Consider the following 14,867-nt stretch of genomic DNA (forward strand, 5'->3'; position numbering starts at 1 on the left):
CGCTATTATCAATAAGAAAACCGCAGTTACCCTAGCAACATTTGCAGTTTATATATGCAGGTATTTATTATCGTTATTTGCGCCGGTTCACACGTTCAATTAATGACTTTTCCAGCACACCAATTAATGTATGAACTGGTGCGGTGCCTTCTTCTTAGTAAATCAGCCCTCATGACTTTATTGAGTTGGCTTTGTACAGGGGCACAGCCATGCGGAAACAGAAAAGGGTCTTCCTCAAAGTGTTACTACAACATTGGAAAAGGATAATTTTCTAAAATGTCCCTTCATACCCTTCATTGCAAACACCAGAGAGCAATCATTTTTAAAGGGTCTTTGTCAGATGGCTTCACACTAAGGCACTTTACAGGCACTACAGCGCTAAAAATAGCGCCTGTAAAGAGGCTCTCCTGTCACACTGGAGCGGTGCGCTTGGAAAACGCCAAAAATAGTCCTGAAAGCCGCATCTTTGCAGCGCTGTATACACCGCTCCTAAAGCACCCCTGCCCATTGAAAACAATGGGGCAGCGCCACCAAACTACTGCAGCGCTATGCGGGCGGTTTTAACCCTTTTTGGGCCACTAGCGGGGGTTAAAACAGCCCCGCTATCGGCCGAATAGCGCCGCTAAAACGACGGTAAAGCAGCGCTATTACCACGCCTGCCCGCCCCAGTGTGAAAGTAGCCTAATGCCGCGTACACACGAGCGGACTTTCCGACAATCCGACCGTGTGTAGGCTCCGGCGGACTTTTCCAGTGGACTTTTTCCCAAAAGTCTGCCGGACCTAGATTTGAAACGTTTTAAATCTTTCCGTCGGACTCTGACGGAAAGTCCGCTCGTCTGTGTGCTGGTCCGACGGAAAGCCCGCTCGTCTGTATGCTGGTCCAACGGACCAGATACGACGCAAGGGCAGGGTATTACATTTCGTGCTCGCTGCAATAGGAAAAAAAATCTTCCTATTGCGGCAAGCGCGGGGCATACCAGGCCCTTAGGTCTTGTATGGGTTATAAAGGGAACCCCCTACGCCGAAAAAACGGCGTGGGGTCCCCCCTAAAATCCATACCAGACCCCGATCTGAGCACGCAGCCCGGCCGGTCAGGAAAGGGGGTGGGGACGAGCGAGCGCCCCCCCTCCTGAGCCGTACCAGGCCGCATGCCCTCAACATGGGGGGTGGGTGCTTTGGAGGAGGGGGCGCCCTGCGGGGCCCCCCCACCCCAAAGCACCTTGTCCCCATGTTGATGAGGACAAGGGCCTCTTCCCGACAACCCTGGCCGTTGGTTGACGGGATCTGCGGGCGGGTGGCTTATCGGAATCCGGGAGCCCCCTATAATAAGAGGGCCCCCAGATCCCGGCCCCCCACCCTATGTGAATGAGTATGGGGTACATGGTACTCCTAACCATTCACCTAGGGAAAAAGTGTCAATAATAAAACACACTACTAAAATAATTTATTAAACAGCTCCGGGGGGGTCTTCCTCCGGCTTCGGGGGTCTTCTTCCGGCTTCGGGGGTCCCTCCGGTTCCTCTTCTCCCGGTGTCCGGTTGGTTCTTCTCCGCTCCCTCTGGCCTCTTCTCCCGGTGTTCCAGTTCTTCTGCCGGCTCCTCCGCTGTCTTCATGCCGCTCTTTTGCTAGCGGAGGTCCGGACTTCTGGGCTTCTTGTCTTCTTCCCTCTTCTCTTCTCCAGATGTTGACACGACGCTCTCTCTGGCTGGACTGCTCTCTGAGCGCTCCGTTGTGACTTATATAGGCGGAGACCCCGCCCCCTTATGACGTCACAGTCCCTGGGCATGCTGGGACTGTGACGTTTTAGGGGGCGTGGTCACCAGGTGGACAAAGTCCGTCGGAAAGTCTGCCGGACCAAGTATGCCAAAAAGTCCGATCATTAGTGTTTTTCAGGGCTCCACAGATACTATGTAGGCTCTAAAGTGTTTTACTAAAAACAAGTTCCAGTTCTTTCAGCAGCTGGGGTCTGTCTATTTTTATAACCTGTGGTTTGGAAACATATCAGTTAAACTGAAAGTTGAAACCAGATGATTGCAATAAAAAAAATCAGCAGATTTGCTTGCAAACACTGACTGTAAGGCCAAAATGCCACTGTAAAGCTATAGGTACATTGAAAAACAGAACTGAGGGGGTGGGTGCAGGGTTAGTAAAGAGGAGTCACAGGACTTTCTATGGCTCAGATGGCAGACTGGTTCTAGTTATTCTGCAAGTTCCTGACTTGCGAATGGCAGTAAAAACAGACCGACAAACTATCTTTGTAGGAAAGAGACTCTATTTGATTCCAAATTACCATTTTGTATGTATGTTACTGTTTTATATGTGCATTTATTAAAGTGGTTTTAAAGGCAAATCATTTTTTGCCTTAATGCTTTTTATGCATTAAGGTAAAAAATGTGCCATTACTTGTATCCCTCATACTTACTTACCTGAGCCCTCTCTCGATTCAGCGCTGTGCCCGAATGCAGCAGCGCTGCTTTCTCTTCCTGGTCTGATAGGAAAGATTGAGAGCAGCAGAAGTCATTACAGAAGGCATACAGAAGGTATAGTGGACCCTGCCCATGGAGCTTACAATCTAAAGGGAGGGGAAGATGGTACAACAGGTAATAGCTGCAGAGGATGATCTGGTGGAGGTGACACAAATATGGGTTTTTAGGTGGAGGTGGGGTAGGCTTCCCTGAATAAATGCAATTTCAAGGATCGCCTAAAGGCGGGCAGGGTAGGAGCCGACATTTTGGGGTAGGGAGTTCCAGAGGATGGGATAGGTTCTGGAAAAGTCCTGGAGGCAGATGTGGGAGGAGGTAACAAGGGAGCTAGAGAGCAAGACGTGGTTGGGAATATAGCTGGGGGCAATGTTGTGGTTGGCTTTGTACGTTGTGGTTAGTATTTCAAATGTTATACCTTGGACTAGTTGGAGGCAGTGAAGGGATTGGCAGACAGGGGCAGCAGTCACGGATCAGTTAGTAAGGTGTATTAGCCAGGCAGCAGCGTTCATAATAGACTGAAGGGGGGGGGGGGGATAACCTGTGTAAAGGTAGGTCAGTGAGAAGGGAGTTGTAGTAGTCAAGGCGGGATATAACCTAGGAGTGAATAAGTTGTTTTGTGGTGTCGTTAGTCATGAAGGGGTGAATTCTGGAAGTGTTGCAGAAGTTGAGGCAGCAAGATTTAGACAGTGATAGGATGTGGGGGCTAAAGGCAAGGTCAGAGTCTAGGATTACACCTAGCACCCTGGCATGTGCAGAGAGACCAATGGTTGTGCTGTTGATTTCAATGGTAAAGTCATGGGGAGGGGATCAGGTAGGCGGAAATATTACAAGCTCTGTTTTAGAAAGATTGAGTTTGAGGAAGTGGTGTGACATCCATACTGATATGTCACTCATTAAATTTGTGATGTATGAGGAGACTGATTGTGTGAGCTGGGGAGTAGAGAGATAGATCTGGGTGTCATTGGCATAGAAGTGGTACTGGAAGTCATAGGAGGTTATCAACTGGCCCAGGGAAGAGGTGTAGAGAGAGAATAGGTGGAGGAGGAGATGGTGTTGTATGTGACACTGAAAGTGCGCTGAGATGGGTAAGAGTAGAACCAGGAAAGAGCAGAGTCACATAGGCCAAGTGAGTGGTGTTTATTGAGAAGGAGCAGGTGGTCAACTGTGTCAAGGGCATCAGAAAGGTCTAAGAGTATGAGTGTGGAGTAATGGCCATTGGTTTTAGCAGTTAGTAGGTCATTAGTGAGTAGGCTGTAGAGGAATCAGTGAGGTAGCGACTCAAAGAACCTAGTATTCTACTCCATCCTCTCTACTCTTATCTTGATGGTTCCTCCATCCCATTCTCTGGCTGTCCTTCTTACCCTGCTCTGCGCTGCAGACTGTACACTCTCATCTTCACTTTGCCACTTCTTCCCTCTGGTTCCCTCTCCCTCCAGCTCTGTGCTCCAGGCTGTGCCCTCTCATGCTCACTCCATCTCTTCTTCACTGTGGCTCCTTCTCCCTTGTGGCTCTGTGCTTCTACCCATACCCTCTACTATCAAGTCATTCTCAACCTCCAATCAAATGCACTCTTCTTCCCTCTGTGGTCATAGTCCTCTATTTTCATCCTGTGTGGACCAATCATATTCTATTCCACATCCATGCTCAATCCTCTCTAGCCATTTTCCTCCACATCCATATGTGCCCACTTTCCTTCTCTCTAAAGGTCATACTTCTCTGCAGGGCTTTTTTTCTCAGAGAATAGGTGTAGGAACTCCCCCCTTCTAAGTCACCCCTTGTCTCCGCCCCCTACCCACCTCCGAGCACCGTCCCTTAGTTCCACCCCCTATCCACCTCCCAGTACCACCCCTTTTAGATAATACAGAACCAAGTATCATTCTGTGGCACTAAGTAATTTGTATAGAATTTGTTAGCAGCAAAAAGCATAAATTTAGCGCTGGAGGTGCTGGAACTGCATTCCCCCACGTTCCCCCTGAAAAAAAGCCCTGCTTCTCTGATTCTATTCATGCCCTTTTCCTCTTCCACTTACACCTACTTTCTCCCTCTATAACCATTCTCTCTCAAAATATATACATGTCCTACCTCCTCTCTTGTTATTCAACTCTTCCATTCATAACCACTCTCCCTTCCTCTGAAGTTACAGCCCGCTTTTATCCTGTGTGGATCAATCATATTCTAGTCCACTTCCACCATCCACGCCACTCCTCTTTAGCTATTCAACTCCTACTCCACCCATACCCAATCTCTTTCTCTATGTGATTATTCTCCTTCCAGTATGACTAAAGACATAAAAGGCTGCTTACATTTGACTTGCTTTTTACTTGCTTAAAACTACTACACTTTGCCCTTTTTTATGTAATTTTAAGGAGGGAGCTGGGGAGCTATGTTTACCAATACAAGTCAATGATCTCATGGCAGCTGGGACCATAGTCACCAAGAAAACAAATGGTAACACACTACGCCGAGAAGGACTGAAATCCTGCAGCAGCCGCAATGTCCCCCTGCTCAAGAAAGCACATGTACAGACCCGTCTAAAGTTTGCTAATGAACATCTGAATGATTCCAAGGAGAACTGGGTGAAATTGTTGTGGTCAGATGGGACCCAAAATTTAGCTCTTTGGCATCCACTCAACCCGCCGTGTGTGGAGTAGGAGGAATGCTGCCTATGACCCCAAGAATACCACCCTACCATCAAACATGGAGGTGGAAACTTTCCGCTTTGGGGTATTTTTCTGCTAAAGGGGATAGGACAACTTCACCGCATCAAAGGGACAATGGACGGGCCATGTACCGTCAAATCTTGGGTGAGAACACCCTTCCCTCAGCCAGGGCATTGAAAATGGGTATTCCAGCATGACAATGACCCAAAACACATGGCCAAGGCAACAAAGGAGTGGCTCAAAAAGAAGCACATTAAGGTCCTGGAGTGGCCTAGCCTGTCTCCAGACCTTAATGCCATAGAAAATATGTAGAAGGAGCTGAAGGTTTGAGTTACCAAATGTCAGCCTCGAAAACCTTAATGACTTGGACAGGATCTGCAAAGAGGAGTAGGACAAAATCCCTCTTGAGATGTATGCAAACCTGGTGGTCAACTACAAGAAATGTCTGACCTCTGTGATTGCCAACGAGTGTATTGCCACCAAGTACTACATAATGTTTTGCGAAGGGGTCAAATACTTATTTTACTCATTAAAATGCAAATCAATTTATAACTTTTTTGAAATGCGGTTTTCTGGATTTTTTGTTGTTATTCTCACTGTTGTTGTCTCTCACTGTTAAAATAAACCTACCATTAAAATTATACACTGATAATTTCTTTGTCAGTGGGCAAACGCACAAAATCAGCAGGGGATCAAATACTTTTTTCCCTCACTGTACCTATAGGTGCAGTAAATATCTCCTAAACGTGTACTGTTTAGGAGATATTTACTATATATGTAGCCGATGACGTCATTAGCACATGGGAGTGACATCATTGCGGCTCCAGCCAGTCACGCAGCTGGAGTCCGCGGACCCAGAATGAAGACGGGTGAAGATAGGAAGTAATGTCCAGGTGATGACAGCGCATTGCTGGAATGCTTCATTTTCAGGTACATTCCACATAATGTGCTAGTATGCGATGCATACTAGCACATTATGCGATGCTAGTATGCTATGCGATGCATACTAGCACATTATGGCTTTACCTTGCAGGTCCTTGCAGGTCAGAATAAAAAAAAGGCACCCAGCGGTTTACAACCACTTTAAATAAAGATCTTCCCAGTAGTGTTCCAATGTGCACACACCACCACTGATAATTGGAAATTAACTTACCCTCCAGCCTTGCCTTCTTATTATAAGAAAGGCACACAGTGCTTTAGATTCAGTGTGACTGCACATTGGAACACTTCTGGAATGTGTAACTTTTACTCGTATTGGAGCTCCAGCACCTAGACCTAGACATACAAGCCCTGCTTATGGCTTCTCCAGTGTGATCCAATAATACTCACCATTATCCAGGATATATGTGACTATCTCAGTATGTCCGTCTCTTGCAGCCAGGTGGAGTAGAGAGCACTGCTCTGGACCCTGTATTCTTAGGCTTGCTCCGTTCTTGCAGAATTCGGTCACCTGAAGACAGAAAAGAAAGGGCATTTTAAACTTCAACTACAATTAGAACCCAACTCCAACTTAGACTTTTTCTTTTTAATTTTGGGTAGTATGGGGTAAAGTTATAATTTCACTAAATTTTTATTGTTTTGTGCCTCCACTCACAGGACATAAATTGGAGGGGATAGGGGTCACTGAGACAGGATGTCCCTGACAACAATAAAAATTTGAGGAGGTTTTGCAGTATATTTGTTGCTATTTCTGTTCCTTTTGGGAAGATTTTTCATTACTTTCTGTCCCTCCAACCCCCAATCACCAAAACTGGAGGTGAAGGGAAATCTTATGAGACACAGCGGTAAAAACCCAACAGATGTTCTATCCAGAACCCACTAATGTTCTTTAAGCTAAACCCAGCTTTAACTTCAGTTGTACTCAGTTATTGAGATTCCTCTTCTGTACTGAAATGTCTTACTCTATTTCACTACACACTGTGAGCTTTTCACAGTGTGCATTAGAAGCTGCAGCAAGTCCGATCCTGCCTCATTTGATGGCTGAAGCTTTCTTTTATTGGATGTCAGTTCTTTAAAATGGATGTAAACCCGAATTTTTTTTTTTTATGCCATAATGTAGAGTATAAGATTTCCTATCATTTGAGCCCAGTCTCGCCACAAAGAGTTAATCCAGCTCTGAGCAAACCTCTTTTATTGTTCAGTGAGATAAAACTTGACAAACAGAGAAAAACTTTGTCAAATCCTCCCCCTTGCTGTGAGTGACAGGTGATTTACATCTCATACACTAGCTAGCCTAAGACACATGCATTATTTTTTAATTCCCTCCCCCACTCCTTTCTTCAGCAGCTCTGCAAGGATTGGTTGTTCCACACCTCAGCATGATTTGGCATGCTGAAGTCATGTGATTACTTTCCTGTCTTTTCACTGGATGTTAGAGATCATAGCAGAAGTTCAGTGTTAGAAATACACAGGAGAAAATGCATATTGACAAGGGGAGTGTAGAGGTGGGCGGGGAGTCTACTGACATCACGACTCCACCCACTGAGCTCCAGACAACAGACCCACCCACAGAATCTGCAGTTTTGCGGGTCTCATAACAGACAGAGGGGAGACATTTGACAGGTAAAGGTACATGCAGTATATCCTTATAGATAACCCCTATGGCAGTAGTTTAAAAAGGATGACATTGGGTTTACATCCACTTTAATTCATAGAGGCACAGCATCATATGTGGGCATTACCTAGGGCGGTGTGAATGCAAATGCACATGCCTAGAAACGCCCACTCCTTCAGACTGACACCCACCCATTAAGGTAGTTTGATTTTTACATAACTCATTCAAAATGTCAGCCCTCCGCCTACAACAGTGCTGGGGTCTCTTGAGGGGAGTACAGGGTGCTGTGATGTTTTTGGGTAGTTATGTACAGACTCTCCCACCAGCCATAATCTGCCTGCATTGCAAAGACACGCACAGAGATCCAGTGATGACATCATGGGTCCAAAATAAGGTATGCAATGAAAATGGAAAGGTTTATTTTATTTTAAAATGTCAGTAGTATGTTGAGGGGGAATGAGCAGGGAAGGAAATATAAGCAGATTAAACTTTAAACCATTAAAGTATAACTAAAGGCAAAACTTTTTGGGGGGATTTGGATAGAGTGCAGATGGATTAGAACACCTGCCAGTTTCACCCTCTCTATTTTTCCTGTGTACCTCTATCATTGAAAGTGAAATAAACTAAAATCCCAAATTTTGGGTTGTCCCCAGGAAAGTAATAGAGTGGAAATCTTCCAATGGGAACACTAGTTTTGGTAACCGGGTGGGGGTCCAAGAGAGTCCTTTCATTTGCAGGCATTTCCTCTCACTTCCAGCTTTGGCTATGGGACAGGAAGCAAAGGTGAATCTCCCTAATGGGACAAAGATGGCAAAAATAAACCATAACAGGGTTATAACCCTCCTTTACTCTATCCAAAATGGAAAAAAAAAGAAGTTTGCCTATAGTTCTACTTTAAGAGAGACCTAAAAATGGACTGCAGCACTAAATAGGTAACACAATTTTACTTCAACTTTGCTGTAAGAGACTTTTTTATTTATGAATGTACCTGAACACAAGCATTCTCTTAAATGAAAAGAATGACTTTAGTTCTAGTACATTGCCATTACAGCTGTCCTTAAAGTAAACCTCCCAGCCCACCTGGTAAAATACTTACCTTTTTCCCTAATTGCACATTTTTCACTGTGTGCTCATGTCCAGTGCTGCCCAGCAATTGCAGGGGCAACATCGTGGCCAGCTTCTATTGCTTCTATGCATGTGGCTTCAATTATTGCTATAGGAGAGTCATATACATGCAATCTTCTAGTAACCCAGCGGAGTATGACCCACCGATAGGAATGAATAGGCCTGAGGTAGAGTGCAATGTGTTGCACAACCAGGAGCTAGTCAGAATGCAAAGAAAGGAAGCTTCACTCTCAGCCTTGGCCTCTGCACACCACTGCAGTAACAATTATTATAAACATAAGCTAGTACTCTAGTAAAAAAAGATCCTTGGTATCCTTTATTACATCAAATAGCTACAAAACAGCTTGACAGGTATGCTGACACGTTTCAGCCATTCCGGACTGCCTGAGTAGGGCAACGCATCAGCCTGAAATGCATCAGCGTACCTGTCAAGCCAATTTGTAGCCATTTGATGTAATAAAGAATAAAAAAATCTTTATTGGAGTGCTTGCTTGTTATTATAATAGGAGCTGGCCAGAACCTATAGAGAAATTTGTAGGCTGCCATTGCTAAATTTTTGAAAACGCTAGTTACCTGGCTAACTTTTGGTCTGTACTATCTTAGTCATGCAACAAGTTATAGTGACGTTCCAGGTCAGTGATTTACAAAGTATTGAAGCTACTGGACAGCTAAGCAACTAGCATTTTCAAAAGGAGAAGTCAGCCATGGCAATTTCTACACTTATATCTGCTTGTGTTAATTTTTAGAGATAATCAGGAATAACCTTCATTGAATAGCTTAAAAAATGTATCTGTTGCTGATTAGATGACATTTTAGCAGTCAAGGCCGCTTAGTTGCAGGAAAACTGTGCACGTACACCTGTGCTATTATAGGCCAAGAGCGGCGCTTGCTCTGGTTTGTAACAGAGGAATCTGACAGCAGACAGACAGAAGGCCCATTGTACGCTCTTTGACAAGTCCCTGAGCTGTAAGCTCTGAATGGATAATGATCCGGCGTACAGGAAGGACTAAGAGGGAAAGAATTGATGTTCATCAATCAGGGAATATTAAGAAAGAGGAGCAGACAAGTACAAAGGATGTGGAAACCTCAAACGGACGTGATAATAGTTGGAATTACAATGGTGATAATGGTTAAGTATAAAATTGACAGAGCCGTCTGAATGGAAGTCACAATTATAGAAGCCAGACCCTGTCTGTAAAGAAACACCATTTAGCAAAATGCATAGCTAGAAAAATGGGTATACAGTTCAACAGGGTTCCAATTAAAGGGGTTTTCTACTGTAAGTGCCAGACAGTCAAATCACCTTACAATGACCCATAGAATTATTCAGCTTATTCTCCTTAAAAGTTGGCCTACCCAAAGAAGAAAGGTTATAAAGCTTACCTCCCTACCTTCTGAGATGAGAAAATGGGACACCATTAAGGCAACAGGTATGCAAGCAAATGACACACCTCTACAGTTAGCCCAAAATGAAACATGAATACTGTATGCTAAAATGCTTGGTTACATCAAGTGTTTTTTGCTTTTTTGACCATATTTTTTTTCCATAGAGCAACGAATGCAATCATGATGGTTGTTGGATGAATGGTTTAGGTTGATTTTACACTGGTGATCATGATTTGTGCAAAAATAGTCAAACTTTTAAAGACGGGACCCTGTGAAGCATTGAAGCATCAGCAATTGACATCATGTGACACTTTGTTTTCACACTAAGGGCTTTTAGCACATGGGTGTAATAAAATACACAGGATTGGTGGCAATGAATGTATAGTCCCTAAAGTTTTTCAGTTTATGCACACTAAAGTGGGGTACACACTAGAGATGTAAAATTTCCGGAAATTTTGAAGCTGGGGAAAAAAACTTTTTTATTCCGTCTTTTTGGGGAAAACAACTGAAATTTTGAGAAAAATTTAAGAAAATCCTACATTAGTACTTTTTTTGTCTTTTTAAGAGTGAAAGTGATTCTGTTACTTTAGGAACATAAAATATGACTATGGACAATTTGACTTGGCATAAAATTATCACAACTAGCATATTAAAAATATAGTGTATCCAAACAATTATCACAAACAGAATTTACTTTTTTATAATATTTATTTGTAACAAAGGGAGCAACAATCTCCTGAACTGCTTACTAGTTTATGTGGAACAGCCAAAAAGCCTCCACAAAACAATTTTCAAAACCAAAAGTAACAATTTTTCATATTTCCTCTCCACAGTATTAAATAAAAATAAAAACCCCATTCTCATGAAAATAATTGAAGATGGGGGAAGTGTTAAGAAGAGAGTGGGACTAAGTTTCAATGGACATTTAATCAGAATCATTTTCTGAGCTGAAATTGTCAGTATCCGTCTCCGCTTCTGCAGCTACTTTTTTTTGTCCGTCATCACAATTAGGAACTTCTAAAAACTTAAGGTGAACACCCTGTCTTAAAATATTGTATTCATCATGGTAAAATAAAATATTCCTATGTGCAGCTTTCACATAGACTAAAACCTGGTACACACAGGCCGAAAATTAGCCAGTTCAGCAGGAACTGGCCAACATTCAGTCTGTGTGTACTGCTGTCTGCTCAAAAGATGCCAGTCTGATAACCAGTCCAGGGCTGCTGTTAGAAATCATGAGGCCTGTATAGCCTTCCTGACGGGCCCCACCAACGCCGCCTTAACCCGAGGTGCAGCAGAACAGCGGCCCTGGCTTGCCCTGAAAAAAGTCCCTCCTCTTCTCCCACCCCCTGGCCTCTTTGTTGACGTGATTCGGCCAGGGGAAATGTAACTTAAGCACTTGTAAATAAGTAGGAGTGGGGGTGTGTTCTAGTAAAATCAACATATTTATTTAAGCAGAAATGAACAATAAAGCTGCCCCGGGCCCCCCTGTTTAGCCTGGGCCCAGTACAACAGGACCAGTTGTACTGCCTTATCAAGGGCCCTGCCCCTGTCAGAAAACAATGTCTCAGTGGAACAGATACCTGCATCAATATTGCTTGTCATGATGCAGAGATTTGTAATTGTGTGTGTGTACCCAGCTTTAGTTACACAAGCAGTCATGTCAGTAATGTCAACTTGCAGAATTCAGGACCTTCAATGAAGTGAAGAAAACATCTTCTCTAGGATTCTGCTACTGGTGATGGTGATGTTTCGCCAGCAGTAGAATTGTCTGAATAATGTGACCCTGGAGGCTCATTCACACATGGGCATTGCCACGATGCATGCCAATGCCAATGCCAATACCTGCTCTGTGTGGAGCCCTGCAGTGGCTTTACTTGTGAATGCCACCTTAACGTACAGTAGACTGCAGCGCACCACAACGCACATAAAACTGCTCGATTTTATTGCATTACAATTGGTCTTTAGTAGTTATTTTATCTATAAATATCGGCAACCTGGAGTGGAAGGTTTATGCCCCAGTAGAAGACCTTTTGGTTGAAACGCGTGGAGCCGATTTACCTTCCTTCATGTTGCCCATGCTCTTTTTTATGTCATTGTGATCACGTTTTTATTGTAAAGTTTTTTAGCAATAAAAAAACACCCCCCTTTTATCTGCACCATGTGGAGGCGTTATTTCTTTCCACATATCATCTGAAAGAGAGTAAATGTTCACTCCAGTCTTATGAGGGATATTTCATCTTCCGGACATCCACTACAAGGACCTACCTGGGGACTTCTGGAGATCTACACAGAGTCCAGCCCGGAGGGTTCAACTGCTGGGATATCCTATCTCATACCCTGGGTGGCACATCGCTTTCTTGACTTCCTGTCGCTGACAAGGGAGTCCATAGGATCTGGTAAGAGTCTATATATACCATCTTTTCCATGATGTCCCTGTTTGGCTGATGTGTTTTCTTTTCACGGATTTATACAACCCTTTATTAACTCTTGGAATATCATCTTCCGTGTGGATTACATCCATATTTTTATGCAGTTGGACATGGTATTTTTTCACTTATTTATTCACTCATGGACTTTATGATTATTATTTCCATGATTCACTAATGTTTTCTGGATAGAATTACAATGTTGTGATTCTCCTTATATTATGAATATACACATTATGCGTTACATTTCTTATACTACACCACAACGCACATGCCTGGATTTTGAAAAAAAGGTCTTGCATTTTTTTTTTGTCCATTGTGTTGCAATGGCAACCCATTCATAATGAATAGGCTTCTTTAACGAAGCGCGACTTGGTGTGTGTAAAAATGTGCATCAACCACTTGCCGACCAGCCGCCGTCATTATACGGTGGCAGGTTGGCTCCTTCCCGCAAATCGCCGTAGCTGTACATCGGCTCCTTTAAGAGCCATAGCAGGCCCGCTGAACTGTGAGGGACCCGATGAGCGTTGCCAGCGGCCACGATGTCCGCCGGCCCCCCGCAAAGAAGGGATCTGTCAATGTAAACAGACAGATCCCCGTTCTGACAGGGGCGGAGAGACAGATCTGCTGTTCCTAGTGATTAGGAACAGCGATCTCTCTCTTCCTCCAGTCAGTCCCCCCCCCACAGTTAGAAACACCTCCCAGGGAACACATTTAACCCCTTGATCGCCCCCTAGTGTTAACCCCCTTCCCTGCCAGTGACATTTACACAGTAATCAGTGCATTTTTATAGCACTGAGCGCTGTATAAATGTCAATGGTCCCAAAAAAGTGTCAAATGTGTCCGATCTGTCCGCTGCAATGTCACAGTCTCGCTAAAAATTGCAGATCACCGCCATTACTAGTAAAAAAAAAAAAAAATAATGCCATAAATCTATCCCCTATTTTGCAGAAGCTATAACTTTTGTGCAAGCCAATCAATATACGCCTATTGCATTTTTTTTTACCAAAAATATGTAGAAGAATACATATTGGCCTAAACTAAAGAAGAAATTTTTTTTTTTTTTTTTTTTGGGGGGGGGGGGGGATATTTATTATAGCAAAAAGTGAAAAATATTGTTTTTTTTTTTTCAAAATTGTTGCTCTTATTTTGTTTATAGCGCAAAAAATTAAAACTGCAGAGGTGATCAAATACCACCAAAAGAAAGCTCTATGTGTGGGGAAAAAAAGGACATCAATTTTGTTTGGGTACAACGTCACACGGCCGCGCAATTGTCGGTTAAAGTGATGCAGTGCCGTATCGCAAAAAATGGCCTGGTCATTAATAGGGAGGATCTTCCGGTCTGTAAGTGGTTAATGTACATGCATTGGCATATTGCAACGATCGCTTTAGTGTAATGCAGTGGGCCCTAAAACTTTTGGTAGCTAGATAGTCTATTCTATCCCAGCTCAGCTTCTGTGCTGGGTGCACGCAGTGAGTGCACTCTCAGCACTGAAACTTATGCTGCTCTTAGACAAATACTGTATGTGCAGCATGTGGGAGTAAAGCCCACTCTATTTGCCACATATTTATTACGTGAATGGCAAGAAGTTTAGTGGCTTTATTTCAGCAGCATGGTCTCAGTTTTTTTGTTTTTTAAGGAGCCAGTTAGTTTTAGTTTAGCAACTTGGTCTCTTAATGTGTTTTAGTACTTACTTTTTTAGTATTTATTCTAGTAGCCATTTTTTTTCTATTTCAGCAGCCTGATTTAGAACAGAGGTTCTAAACTTTCCTCACTCACCTAGATGTTTTATTTGCTGTCAGTGTACTACCTGTTGTGGGGGGTTTAGCCTCATGTCCTGCTCTGTTTGATACCTAACAATAATTAATAATAATATAATATATTTTATATTATATAAAAGATTATATTATATATAATATAATAATAATGTCAAGTACTAACAATAATTTACAAAGCGGTCCACAACTCTGCCCCCAGCTACATCACTAACCTAGTCTCAAAATACCAACCAAGCCGCTCTCTTCAGTCCTCCCAAGACCTCCTGCTCTCTAGCTCCCTTGTCATCTCCTACCATGCTCTCCTACAGGTTTTCTCCAGAGCTTCTCCCATCCTTTGGAACTCCCTACCCCAATCTGTCCAACTGTCCCCTAATCTATCCATCTTTAGACGATCCCTGAAAACCCTTCTCTTTAAAGAAGCCTATCCTGCTTCTAACTAATACACTGTTTTA

At 43.4% G+C, this 14,867-nt stretch overlaps 1 protein-coding gene across 11 annotated transcripts in view; it reads right to left on the minus strand.

Moving 5' to 3' along the window:
• The window catches only part of DGKI (diacylglycerol kinase iota), a 466,380-nt gene that overhangs the window by 14,876 nt on the left and 436,637 nt on the right, over positions 1-14,867 (minus strand). For all 11 annotated transcript variants that reach the window (XM_073621819.1, XM_073621822.1, XM_073621821.1 and 8 more), the window contains one exon: positions 6,472-6,592. In XM_073621819.1, coding sequence (XP_073477920.1) covers positions 6,472-6,592 — 121 coding nt within the window. The remainder of the gene's footprint in view (positions 1-6,471; positions 6,593-14,867) is intronic.

Source organism: Aquarana catesbeiana, linkage group LG03, assembly GCF_042186555.1.
Source record: "Aquarana catesbeiana isolate 2022-GZ linkage group LG03, ASM4218655v1, whole genome shotgun sequence".
NCBI classification, from domain to species: domain Eukaryota; kingdom Metazoa; phylum Chordata; class Amphibia; order Anura; family Ranidae; genus Aquarana; species Aquarana catesbeiana.